This window comes from Bidens hawaiensis, unplaced genomic scaffold (genome assembly GCF_021521415.1).
Source record: "Bidens hawaiensis isolate Kalapana, Puna unplaced genomic scaffold, B.hawaiensis_p1.1 tig00038089_1, whole genome shotgun sequence".
In the NCBI taxonomy this organism is placed as follows: Eukaryota; Viridiplantae; Streptophyta; class Magnoliopsida; order Asterales; family Asteraceae; genus Bidens; species Bidens hawaiensis.
In genome coordinates this window covers 108,620-121,161 of record NW_027505526.1, presented here as the reverse complement: position 1 = coordinate 121,161, position 12,542 = coordinate 108,620, and the positions used below count along the sequence as shown (strand labels likewise).

Genomic DNA, 12,542 nt, shown 5'->3' with positions numbered 1-12,542 from the left:
AGAAGGAGAGAGAAAATGTTACTGTTCATGGTTAAATTTGAATAAGCGCATTGTTTATCTCTATAATTTTTTAATGTTTTGAAAGTGCTTGTGAGTGAATGAGAGAGAAAAGGTAATGATAAAAGTATAAAAATATATTATTTAATTGAAAATGAAAGAGAAAAGATAGTGTTTTTAGTGTAATTATAGAGATGGAGATGGAGAATTGAATGAGAATGCTCTTAGAGCATTCCCAGTGAGTTCTCCAAATTATGTGAGGGAGTTCTCCATATTTTAGAGATGGTTAAAAATGGTTGTGAGAAGAGAAGAGAGAAAATGTTACTGTTCATGGTTGAATTTGAAAAAGCGAACTGTTCATCTCTATAATTTTTTAATGTTTTTGAAAGTGCTTGTGAGTGAATGAGAGAGAAAAGGTAATGATAAAAGTATAAAAATATATTATTTAATTGAAAATGAGAGAGAAAATATAGTGTTTTTAGTGTAATTATAGAGATGAAGATGGAGAATGGACTAAGAATGCTCTTAGAGCATTCTCATCCAATTCCCTATCCATATATATCATATAATTACACTAAAAAACACTATATTTCTCTCTTCTGTTCAATTAAATAATATTTTTTTATACATTTTTCATTACAGTTTTCTCTCTCCATCCTATAATTTACAAAAAAATCACTACCTTTTCTCCAAATTTACAAAAAATCACTACCTTTTCTCTCTCCATCCTATAATTTACAAAAAAATCAATACCTTTTCTCCAAATTTACAAAAAATCACTACCTTTTCTCTCTCTACCCTATAATTTACACTCACAACCACACCCTATAATTTACAAACCCTCCTCACATAATTTTAGAGGATGGGTTGAGAATGCTCTTATATAGTGTAATTATGGAGATAGGGATGAGAGATGGGCTAAGAATGCTCTAAGGTTGAGTTTTTTTGTGTTCATTATCTTGGTATGTACCCTACCCGGTTATTGACCTTTTTAACTATACCTGGAACCGGTTAAGGTTTAGTACCATTTATGCACCTCTAGACAGGATGTGGTGAGAGTACACCAGTAAATACCAAATAACAAATAACGGGTTTTTGGAATATCATTTATTAACAGCAACCGGTTATTGGCCAAACAATGGCAATAACCAGTTATGGTTCCTAAATGGTTTTTGAGTGAAAAGTTCCTAACCTATATAACCGAACTATTAACCGGTAATAACCTACTGAAATTGACCTTATCAATGCTAACCATATTAACCTATGTTATTGTTAACCGGTTAGGTTAAGATTAGTTCCTATCTTAAAAGTCCAAATCAGTTTCAATCAGTTACTAACCGGTTTCTACCGTGTCGGTTAGTAACTGGTTTCAATTCAGTTAACCGGTTGCATTTGCATAGTCAAAGGCAGGGCCGGCTCAATGAATATACTACAAGTTTCGAACTCATGGCATATACTTTAGTAAACACCAAGCCTACTACCACACTAATACATTACTTTGAATTTACTTTATTCGTTATAATATATTTATATATAATTTTTTTTAACTTGAAGGTCTTAACTAAATATGGGCCTAAAGCTGTAGGCCTCTAACTTGTTTAGCCGGCTCTGGTCAACTGCCGGTAAAGAAGTAATCTTTGATTTTGAAACAAGGTTAATGTGCTTTATTATATTTTTGTAAGTGGGTTGGGCCCAAATTTCGGTTTGATTAATAATAAAAATAAGTTGGGAGTTGAAAAGGAGAGACTAGGATAATCTAATCCGTTAAGGCAGTTAGCGGCCTGCGTTGGCGCTCAGTATCCTCTATCTTATCCTCCTCATATTACATATCTCTCTCCTTCACCCTTTAAATCTTCTTCTTCCAAATACAGCTCTCTCTCTCTCTTTCTTCGTGTCATCAATGGCGTTATGGAGTCCACGCTTGCAAAGGTTTATTCTAAACAACAGCGTACACAATCACCACCTTAGTAATAAGATCAACTTGAAAAAGAATAATAATAATAATAATAATAATATAGTAAGCAGAAAATGGAGGTGTTGTTCAGCGATTGCAATTGATGCTCCTCCTCCTTCTTATGGTGTTGCTCCTGGGATCCGATGGGGCTCTGCCAAATTACAAGGTGCTCGCGAGGAGATGGAAGATGATGCCGTTATAGTCGCTAATAACGACCTTGATGGTTTCTATTTTGCTGCTGTTTTCGATGGCCATGCCGGTTTTTCTTCCGTCAACTTTCTCAGGTTTCTTTCTATTATAACTTGAATTATCTTAGTCGTATGCACTTCCCAATTGAAACTATTTGGGGGTTCTCCAAATACATTAATCGGATAATAATGGAATTGGTACCAGGTATCAAACACTGAACACGAATTTGGCTAACACCCAAACACAAATATTATTATTGAGAAACTTCACAAAACTCAATTACTCAAATAACAATCTCCAAACCCTCTAAACCCCAAAGCACGGGTGTTTATAATCTAACCTATCACGTTTAGACTACAACTAGGATTGCTAAATAATAGGACATGATAATTATACTAACAATTAAATCTGAGCACATTTAATTGTTTATAATTTATCCACTCCTTAAATCTTGTTACTTAACGCTCTTTGAACCGAAATTCCTAACAGATAAAACACATATGAGATCAAGAACCAATATGCGATTTTGTAGTGAAAAATGAACCAGAGAATGCGAGGGATTAGGGTCTTTGTGAAACCTGTTAAAAGCAGTTATCTATTTAAAATTTGAATTTCATTAAAATTCCCTTGGACCCTGCTCCAAGAACTCAAGCATGAGGATTTACGGGGGTGTGGGGCCCCTTGGAACCTCGTTCGTTAGGGGGGGGGGAACATCATAGTAAACTAAAACAAGCGTGCACCCCACACCTCCGGACTTTTTTAATCTATATAAGGATTATATTGGTCGACAAGTCAATCCAATTACACTAAAGTGTCTCGCAGGTTATGATTTACTTAGGATTTCTAGGCCTATATATATCGATCTATGTAATCTTAAATCAATTATCAATAACAATAAACAAGTTTTGAGTCATAATCTTGTTCTAAACAATATCAGCTGAGTCTTTCAATAGGATTAGTAGGTTTATTAATAGGGTTATTTGTATTATCAACACAAAATTAATAAACACAATCAAGTTTTACACTAATAAATGTTATTTACTTTTAAAATTTTTTGGACTGAAAGTAAGTTTGATTGATTTCAGGGAGGAGCTATATAAGGAGTGTGTGAAGGCTCTAGAAGGAGGCCAATTGCTAGATAAAAAAGACTTTGTTGGAATAAAGAACGCTTTGCAAGAAGCTTTTCAGAAGGCTGATGCCAAACTTGTAAACTGGTAAGATAACATTAACATGTAATATATGCTTACACAGACAATTTAAGAAAGAATTGTCAAAGTAGTATGTATGTATGCATGATTTCATTTTAATTGCGTTGAAGGTTTAGACGCTGTTTCATTTTGTAAAGGCTTGAGACGAGTGAGGAGGATGATGAATCTGGTGCAACGGCTACTGCTATGTTTATACGAAATGATATGCTATTCATCTCCCATGTTGGTGACTCACGTGCGGTAAGTCCCTAATATTACTCGGTTTATTATGTTGATTTGTTGTTTCTAAAAGAATTAGAATTTGTGGCAGGTTCTTTCGAAATCTGGAAAAGCGGAAGAAGTGACTAATCCTCACAGACCATATGGAAGAAACAAGGTTTCTCTTCAAGAAATCAAACAAATTTGAGAAGCAGGTGGATGGGTGCGTTATTCTCTTCCCTTTTAATTCTTCACTTTCATACTTTTTATTGCAATTTCTCTAAATGCCAAGTAGTAGTATTGATGCAAGTTTCTATGATGTAGATTCGCCTGTTTTAAATAATATTCATGAATTCTGAATGAACTCATGGTACAAAACTGATTTGCACAACTTGTCTTTTTGTGTGTGTAGATTTCGGATGGAAGAATTTGTGGAGATATCTCTGTATCCCGTGCCTTTGGTGACATACGGTTTAAGACCAAGAAGAATGAGTAATCTCTCTTTACTTATTTACTGATAATCATATGTATTAGTAATTGACATTTGCATTTCTTTTAACTATTGAAAGGATGCTGCAAAAGGGAGTTGCAGAAGGAAGGTGGTCTGAAAAATTTATATCCCGGTAAGCTTTCTAATATGTTTTATGAGGATTTTGTTAATATTTTTATTAATCATGTGAGAATTAATTAAGTTTAAAGCAACAAATGATCATTTCCCGGTAACTTAATTGATTACCATCTGTAAATTGACACAGCATGCAGTTTGTTGGAGACTTGGTTATTGCTACTCCGGATATTTATCAGGTTACATTGGGCCCTGATGCAGAGTTTATATTGTTAGCGACCGATGGCTTATGGGATTACATTAAGAGGTGCTTCATTTCGCCTTTCATCTTCTGTTTTACTTTTTTTTTTTTATAAAAATTAGGAAATGGTTTAAACCACTTTTAACCTTGTGCCCAAAAATCTTAATACTTTCAGCACGGATGCGGTCAACTTTGTCAGAAACCAACTTAGGGAACATGGAGATGTTCAGGTAACTTGTAACCATCAACCGATTTTCGTTATATTAATTTGTATTTTATGTTAATATATTCTAATGTTGCTGCAGGTTGCATTTGAAGCTCTGGCTCAAATGGCTTTGGTAATGACTTCCATAGTCCCTTTTGACTTTTTTTTAATTTAATTTTTTTATTTTTCACTGCTTAGTTTCTTGTTTCTTGTATTGCAGGACCAGTATTCTCAAGATAATGTAACCATTGTCGTTGCTGATTTGGGGTATGCCTTTTGCAAAGTATACGATATTAACAAGTCGCTTTTCAGTGACCCTTTTCTAAATCTTTTATTCTTTATAGGCGGACGGATTGGAAAATTTTGCCTATACAACAACAGAACGTTCTGTTTGAACTGATACAAGCTTTTGCAACCATTGGAATCGTGTCACTTGGGATATGGATGTCATCTAATGCTTCTTTTTGAAGCCTAACCTTGCGACCTCTGTATATAATCAACATATCTTTTCACTTGTGTTGATATTCCGTTACTATACATGTATAACTCGTTATTCGTTTGTGTGCTTGCATTAGCATAAACGTATTGGTCTAAAAGTATTTCAGATAAAACCTTTATTTTATTTCATGCATAAGTTTATTCTCAACCGGAAGATTATCTAAAACAGCATGACTTCATATTTCTTATTACGACGGCTCGATGGTCCATGGTGTCCACCTCCCTTCCTTGGATCATGCCTGGGATTGGGTCCTGGATCGTTGTAGTCTGTGAGCTCCACATGAAGCTTCCTTGGGTGCATCCTGGCTCTATATCGGTTTGCAACATTTGTGGCACAAATTGCTAAAGTCAGAAGAGAAATAAAAGTTAGTTATAGGCATATGAATATATAATTAGGGAATGAAGGATGTAATACCTGAATGTGAGCAAAGGAGTAATAGAAAGGAGGTTATAACAATGATCCTTGTGTTAAAATGCATAGCCATGAAGAAGATTTGATGATGGGAATGGGAATAATAGGGAGGCTACTTATATAGGTAAGATTTCTATTAATACCAGAGTGTGAGCTCACCTGCATTAACTTTATGTTGCACCACCTACTCATATCAACCATGCTTTGTCTTACTTAAGAAATTGAGTTTTTCTTTTATATATATCAATCGAGCCGATTCTAACGCCGTTGGAATGAGTTCAACCGGAGTTCGTTTGATAATGGTTTCTCAGTTCTCCAATTTTTTGTGGGTTCTCAATGAACTCTCGTTTCTTAAGACTTTAAATTTTATTTTTTATCTATTTTTTAAACTCATAGTTTTACTCTATTTCATCTAGTTAGTCAAGTTTGGTTTCTCTTCGTGTTCAAAGAGATCGTGAAGCCTCACACGCTCGTCTCGTGCAAGATGACTTTGTTTTACGTCATTATATAACTACCCATCAACGATACGTCAATTAGCACACAACAATGCTTTTGGCATGTTTGATGAGAACTTGAATATGTCCAAAAAAACTACACATGCAACCCTACTATACTTTATGGAGGTGTTATTCGATTGTACGGAAAAGACTATGCAACTTTTGTACGTCGCACATGAAAACAAACATGGATTTTCTGAAATGTAGGCGACATTGAGTAATGAGTATACACATTGTGTTTGAAAGACTTGTCTAACGATGGCAAGGTCAATCATGAGAGGTGATCATCATTAGACCATGTGTAGTGGATGGAGCCCCTATGGGGGCGTTACGCGCCATGGCTTCACGTCACCATAAGGGTTTTATGGTTAAAATGAGTGTGGTGGATTGAGCTCATTTCAGTTATTACCTTATTATGATTTTATTATTTATATTTTATCAAAAAAAAAAACAAATAGCAAGCCCACCAATCACATTCCACCCCCCCCCCCCCCCCACACACACACCCCACCCCCAAATAGCATCGCGAGGGGCAATGTTCCCGGCGCTATGGGGCTTACATGCGGTTATGCCCCAGTGTCACCAATACCCATCAAACATAGCAAAAAACAAACCATCAACATAGTTTAAACCATTGTTGCTAGCTTTTAAATTCATCTCCTGTCAATGGTGGATAAATCTGCAACCTTGACTGCTTTTATTTTATTTTGTCTTAGTTTTTATACTTTTTTTAAAGTAACTTTATAAAATGTATTCTAGTTTTAATTATTTTAATTAATTAGTTGAAAAATGGTTTGTGGATGAGAAAGACTAACACCATGGATTATATAGATTAAAGGAAAGAAGACTGGCATGACATTGATATGGTAATGAAGGGGCTTCCGGATGAAAGAAAAGTAAAAGAAGTATTCCAACTTTAACAACAAACGGATAAGCTATGTTAGATCAGATTACCTCTTCAATTAAGTTCATACCTACGACCTACTTTAGTTTTCAATTATATTTGTATCACGTCAGATGAACCGATAAATTTAATATTGCATTCATGGCGTGAATACTCTTACCTAAACAAGCAAAGACTCAATATGGTTGATTTTGAAGTCATATAAACATTAAATTAGCTTGAAAAACTTGTGAGGCAATTAGGGTCATATTGTAATAACTTTAATGGTTAAAGTTTAGCCTGTGTACCTAAAAATGTATCTTGTTTAAAAACTAAAAGTTTATTCTGGTTTTTCGGATTGACCCGAAAACCAAAAATCAGACCCAAGAATTAACTCGAATTACTTTGGTTCGGGTTCAGGTTTTTCAGGTCGGGTTGGTTTGATTTCGGATTTTCTCGGGTTAGGTTTGTATATTGCAACTAGGGATCCACATTCCACACCACAAACTAAATCTAAGGTTATTTATACTAATAAGCCCAAGCCCAATACACAAGCCCATATGCTTTGTGATAACCCAAGCCCATTTGCATTATAAAACAATCTAACGAGTCTAACTGCACTAACGGTGTTTTGCTTTACAGTTTACGCTCGGGTAGTAGTAGAACCCAAATAGCACTAGCCGTCGGCAAATTGTAATGGGGATTGGGAATAAAGAAACGCATCAGCTCTTTATTTACTTTTTCTTCTAATGGTTTGAACCTACTCCACAATTCATATTCGATTTACATTAAACCTCCAAACACCTAAGCAAACCCCAATTGGAAGGTCAACAAAAGTATTTTTGCTTATCTTAATAATTAAATGGAACAAATACTCTACAAAAGTAACTCCTCAAATTAATTTGTTGTTAATTATAAGCATGCCATTGATTAATTATAACCATTAATATGATTTTTGTTTTTTTCACAAGGGAAATAAAATAGTAACCAACTTTCAAAAGTGTTCCAATTAAGTCACTGATTCATATTTTCTTCAAATCGGGTCAATAAATCTTCAAATCAAGTATCACCGATTTTTTTGTGCACCAAAAAAGAAATGGAGGATAAGATGTGGGAGTCGGAATTTACAATATATGTAGTTAAATTTAAAAAAAAAAATAAAAAATCATTAATTATATTAAAATTTAAAAATAAAAAATAAAATTCACATCGCCACTCAACGTCAACTTTAAAAAAAGATAAAAAGATTTCCTATGTTAAACAAAAAAAAGGCTAAAAAACATGATAAAACCTTTAATTTAATCAACATAAAAGTTGAGTGACTTAATTGAAATACTTTTTAAAGTTGAGTAAACTAATTGTAACACTTTTGAAAAGTTTGAGTAAATTAATTGAAACACTTTTAATTTACTATTCTATGAAGTTGCCCCTTTTCCCAATCAAGTATATTTAAGAAAAATAAAATATAAGTTTATTATGTAATTTAAACTCAAGAAAAATAAGGAATTACTGAAATACAAAAATGGCCAGCCCAGTGAAAATAGGAAATGATAATCAATGCAATAGTAATTAGTAAGCACTGAGCAGACAGCTTGGCTTTTACCCAATGTAATGTAATGTGACAAAAAAATGGCCTGCCTTTGATTAAGTTCCAGCTTGTACAAGACAAAACTCAAATCATTCAAAAACCACCGCGACATGATTGACGACGACTTTTAAACGGCAAGTGGAAAACAGTCGTCTTCAACTCTCCAGCCCCCACCAATACGTCCCGTTGGTTAAAGTGTTACTGGCAATCCATAGTTGAGGAACGATCTGATATGCCCATCCCACCCTGCCGTTACAATCACCAGGCCCCACCTATGACACCCACCCGACCTCTGCCAACATGATTTGAAAAAACTGTATTGGGATTTACACAATGGAGGCGGAGATGGAAGTGGAAGCTTTTCTTCGGGCCAGGTGGCTGACCCTTTTGGAATGGACTCTAGGAACAACTCATCACCAACACTGAAGTAACTAGGTGAAGAAGAACCGTCTTGCAAGCTCCAGCTGTTGCCTTTTAGACCGCCCCATGGTAAAGCAACGGATGCATCACTCGAGAAACACTCAAAGGACCTCACTGTCTTTTCTTGGTTTTCTATTTTATTATTGCAGTTCCATACATATATGTTTGAGTCCTCACACGCTGACACTATGTGTTTCCCATCTGACGTGAACGATGCAGATAACTGTTTTCCACAGTTTCTTTGGCCTAGGATAATAGTAAATATTAATTGATATATGACATTATATGTTGTATATATACAGCTGAGCTGAAATTTGGAAATCAAGTAAGTCATACCCTTGTATTTGCCGATCACGTTGACCCCATGAAGAATTCTGACACAGGAATCCGCACATGTGACCATTACTTTGCTTGCATCTTGTGGACAGAACTACAAAAGATTGACCCACGATTAGAACAGCGGTGAAAGTCACGTTAATTATGATTCAATAATTAATAGCCAACCTGAAAGCCAATTATCCTCTTGCAAGCCCACTTCTTTTTACTGTTTAAGCAAACGGAAGCTTCCAGTTGGAACTGTTGATCTAAATCAAGTAAAAGACACGAGTGGATCCCTCAATAATAGTGGATCTAATATCACACGCTCGATGCGAAAATGACATTCCATCCCCCATTCCATCCCATTCCATCATTATAATAAATCCATATACAAGCCACAAGAATTTTCAAACAATCATGCTAACTTTGACCACACTTGTTTGGTATGTTGAATATCATCCACAAGGTTTTAAAAGTTTGAAAAAGAAAAAGGCATCACATGACACACATTAGACGAAACATTAAAGTATGTGTTCGATAAAGTTTACCTGACAAACTGAAGAACCGGCAACAGCCTGTCATCGATCCAATAATTCCACCCTGATTAAAAACCAGAAAGAAGACGTTTTCAGTAATCTTTGTATTTTTCAAAATTTTAAATTAATCAACAAGAAAGCTGGCAAACCTTTCCATCAGGATCGTAAGTGACAGCAGTGACTATTTCTCGAATGTCTGTCCAATCAACAACCTGGGAAGACCCAATAGACCATATCCGAACCTTCCCATCAATTGACCCGCTTATGAAATAACTATCGTCCACCGGGTTGAACTGAACACATGTCACTGCAATCACAAACCATAAGTGTTCCTCACAAATAAATCGCAGGGGTGTTAGGACTTGATTAGGATCACTTAATAATCAATTTTTATTGTTTGGGTAAACCTACATCCTACAACTATCTCAATCATTAAAATTTGAATAAGAATCTTGGATATTTTACATACCGTAGTTACTGTGTGGAAAGACTTTAATGCATTGATCGCTCCCAACTCTCCACAAACAAATTGTTGCGTCAACGGATGATGATAGAAGCAGCTAAAATGATAACAGCATTAAAGTATGAAAACATGTGTAACTTTATAATTGATGAAATCATTGTTTAATTAATTTACTCACTCACATTATCAGTGGACCATGAGAGATCCAAGACCTCACCTTTGTGCCCATGGAACTCATGAACAGGCTTCTCCAATATCCGAAACACCTTTGGAGGAACAATGACACAAGCCGAATCCGAGGTTTTTCTTAGGCTTTTGTGCATATTCAGCTTCTGTTTTTCAGCCATTAAAGGCGCAACTTCAGAAATATGATTCAAAGTAAAGTATACGCAAGAAGGATCAATATCTGGAATGTCAATATCATTAGACCTATCATCTTCCACCACTTCCCAAATTCTCACAACCCCGTCTTCTCCAGAAGTCGCAAGATAACGCCCGTCTTTACTAAACTTCATGGTCAAAATCGAACCTTGATGCGCCTGGATGTCTTGTCCGGTGAACACAGCCGAGAGTTCCTTTAGTTGTTTCTTGTTTTGTCGAACCTTGACCCGTTGAACCCGGTTTCTGCAAACCTGATCAAATGTTACTTGAGGATCAACAGCACAAGTCATGGAGAGCAATCGGTTCAACCATTGAGTTTTGACTCTGTTGATGGTTCTCGCCATGGTGCCGGCAACCTTGATTTGTCTCTCCACAAGTTTCTGAACCAGTGGAGACGAATCGTGGATCAAGGAACTGCATACTTCTGCTACTTCTTTGCAATCCCGAGCTCTTGACGAATCGGAAACAGAGGATGTACTCGAAGACATCTCTTCATAAATAGGGCTTCTCAACACAGCATCACTGGTTTCAGTAATCCTCCTATCATCCGAACCATCCGAACTATACTTATCATCATCATCTAGGCTTAAATTCATTAACTTAAGGAAGCGTTTCTTCCGATCGTGAACGCTCGTTGGCGTCCTGGCCCAAACATCATAATTATAATTATACAGAGAAGATGAACCAGATGTGGATGGAAGTGAATCTTGGGCATCAAAAAACTGAAATTCTTGGTCTAGGTTTAAGTTAGCCATGAAACCTAACCTAGCCAGGCAATGTAACTTACTTATTCCATCTCCACCTAATCAATCAAACCCATAGACATATCAAGAAAAAGTGGTGGCAATTATAGCAATTAATAGAGATATTGAAAGCACAAAACTCTTGTATAAGGATCCAAGATCCAACACCTTGCCTGCCCATTCATGTACTTGTAATAAACAAACAAGGTAATAATAATATTATTATTAGTCAACATATTGCATTGATATATGGAGCAACAAGAAACACAGAATTAGGAGGAGGATGACGACAGGGAATACCTCATATCACATAAACATAAGCATTAAAAATTGCAACTTACCGGTAAGAAGAGTGAGTAAAGAAACAAGTGTTGTTGATGGAGAAGAACTAAAACTAAAGGAAGGATGGATGGATGTTTGTTGTTGAAATTGGAATGGACCAAGAAACGAGATGTATAGAGTAGCGTAGGTTAGGGTGTCTGTCTGGTCTGTAAATGTCAATGCCTACATACAATCTCTCTCTCTCTCTCTCTCTCTCTCTCTCTCTGTAAAAATACCCTCTCTCTCTCTCTATATATATATATATATTGTCTCTGTCTCTGCTTTTTCGGTTTCCATTCAATCCAAATCCACGTTTCAATCTTTTTTTTTTCTATTCAAGATTTCTTGGGTTTTTATTTTTAGTTTTAAAGATCACTTTTTTGTGCAACAATAATATTATTGTCGGTTATTTATGTAAAAAGATTAGTTTACGAAATTTAATCCAAAAATAAAACGATGTTAAGTTAAGAAAGACAAATATCCATGTATATTGATTGACTAGTCGGGTGCCCGCGCGATGCAGCGGTTGTTTGAGCGTGAACCATGTTAATCACATAACATTTATAAGTGTTCATGGTTATGGTTTGGTTTAAAACCATGAAACAGTTTAAACCGGATATCGGTGTGGTTTCACAATTGATATTTTTACTTTTGGTCAGTTGGCTAAAACTATCATTCTTCATATTATGATCCTCTAAGGTATCATATTTTGTTGATGCTTAGTTAGGATTGACGGTACGGATAAATTAATAATTATTTTAAACAACATTTATTATCATAGTTTAAACTGTGAAACCAAACCGGAAACATACCTTAAGTAACATTTTAGTTTCAATTTTCAATGGTTAAGTTTTGGTATTGGACGACAAAAAATGATACTAACATTAGATTCACAAGTTTAACTTAAAAACCATCAGAATCGGCA

The 12,542-nt window shown here is 35.4% G+C and overlaps 1 protein-coding gene and 1 pseudogene across 1 annotated transcript; one reads left to right on the top strand and one right to left on the bottom strand.

The window, feature by feature from the left end:
* Positions 1 to 1,886: 1,886 nt before the first annotated feature.
* On the top strand, positions 1,887 to 5,060 carry LOC143613732 (protein phosphatase 2C 57-like; annotated as a pseudogene).
* Positions 5,061 to 8,625: 3,565 nt separating this feature from the next.
* LOC143613744 (uncharacterized) lies at positions 8,626 to 11,308 on the bottom strand. The gene is made up of 7 exons (XM_077087372.1): positions 10,355 to 11,308; positions 10,179 to 10,269; positions 9,859 to 10,016; positions 9,722 to 9,773; positions 9,360 to 9,439; positions 9,192 to 9,285; positions 8,626 to 9,101 (listed from the first exon to the last, which is right to left on the bottom strand). Exons 1-7 carry the CDS (start codon positions 11,306 to 11,308, stop codon positions 8,626 to 8,628), a joined length of 1,905 nt encoding a protein of 634 aa, XP_076943487.1.
* Positions 11,309 to 12,542: the final 1,234 nt, after the last annotated feature.

Coding starts and splice junctions, on each gene's coding strand:
- LOC143613744 (XM_077087372.1), bottom strand. CDS start 11,308: ATGGCTAACTTAAACCTAGACCAAGAATTTCAGTTTTTTGATGCCCAA. Junction 10,017..10,178: donor CTTTCCACACAGTAACTACG/GTATGTAAAATA, acceptor TTGTGATTGCAG/TGACATGTGTTCAGTTCAAC. Junction 9,102..9,191: donor CGTGATCGGCAAATACAAGG/GTATGACTTACT, acceptor CTATTATCCTAG/GCCAAAGAAACTGTGGAAAA.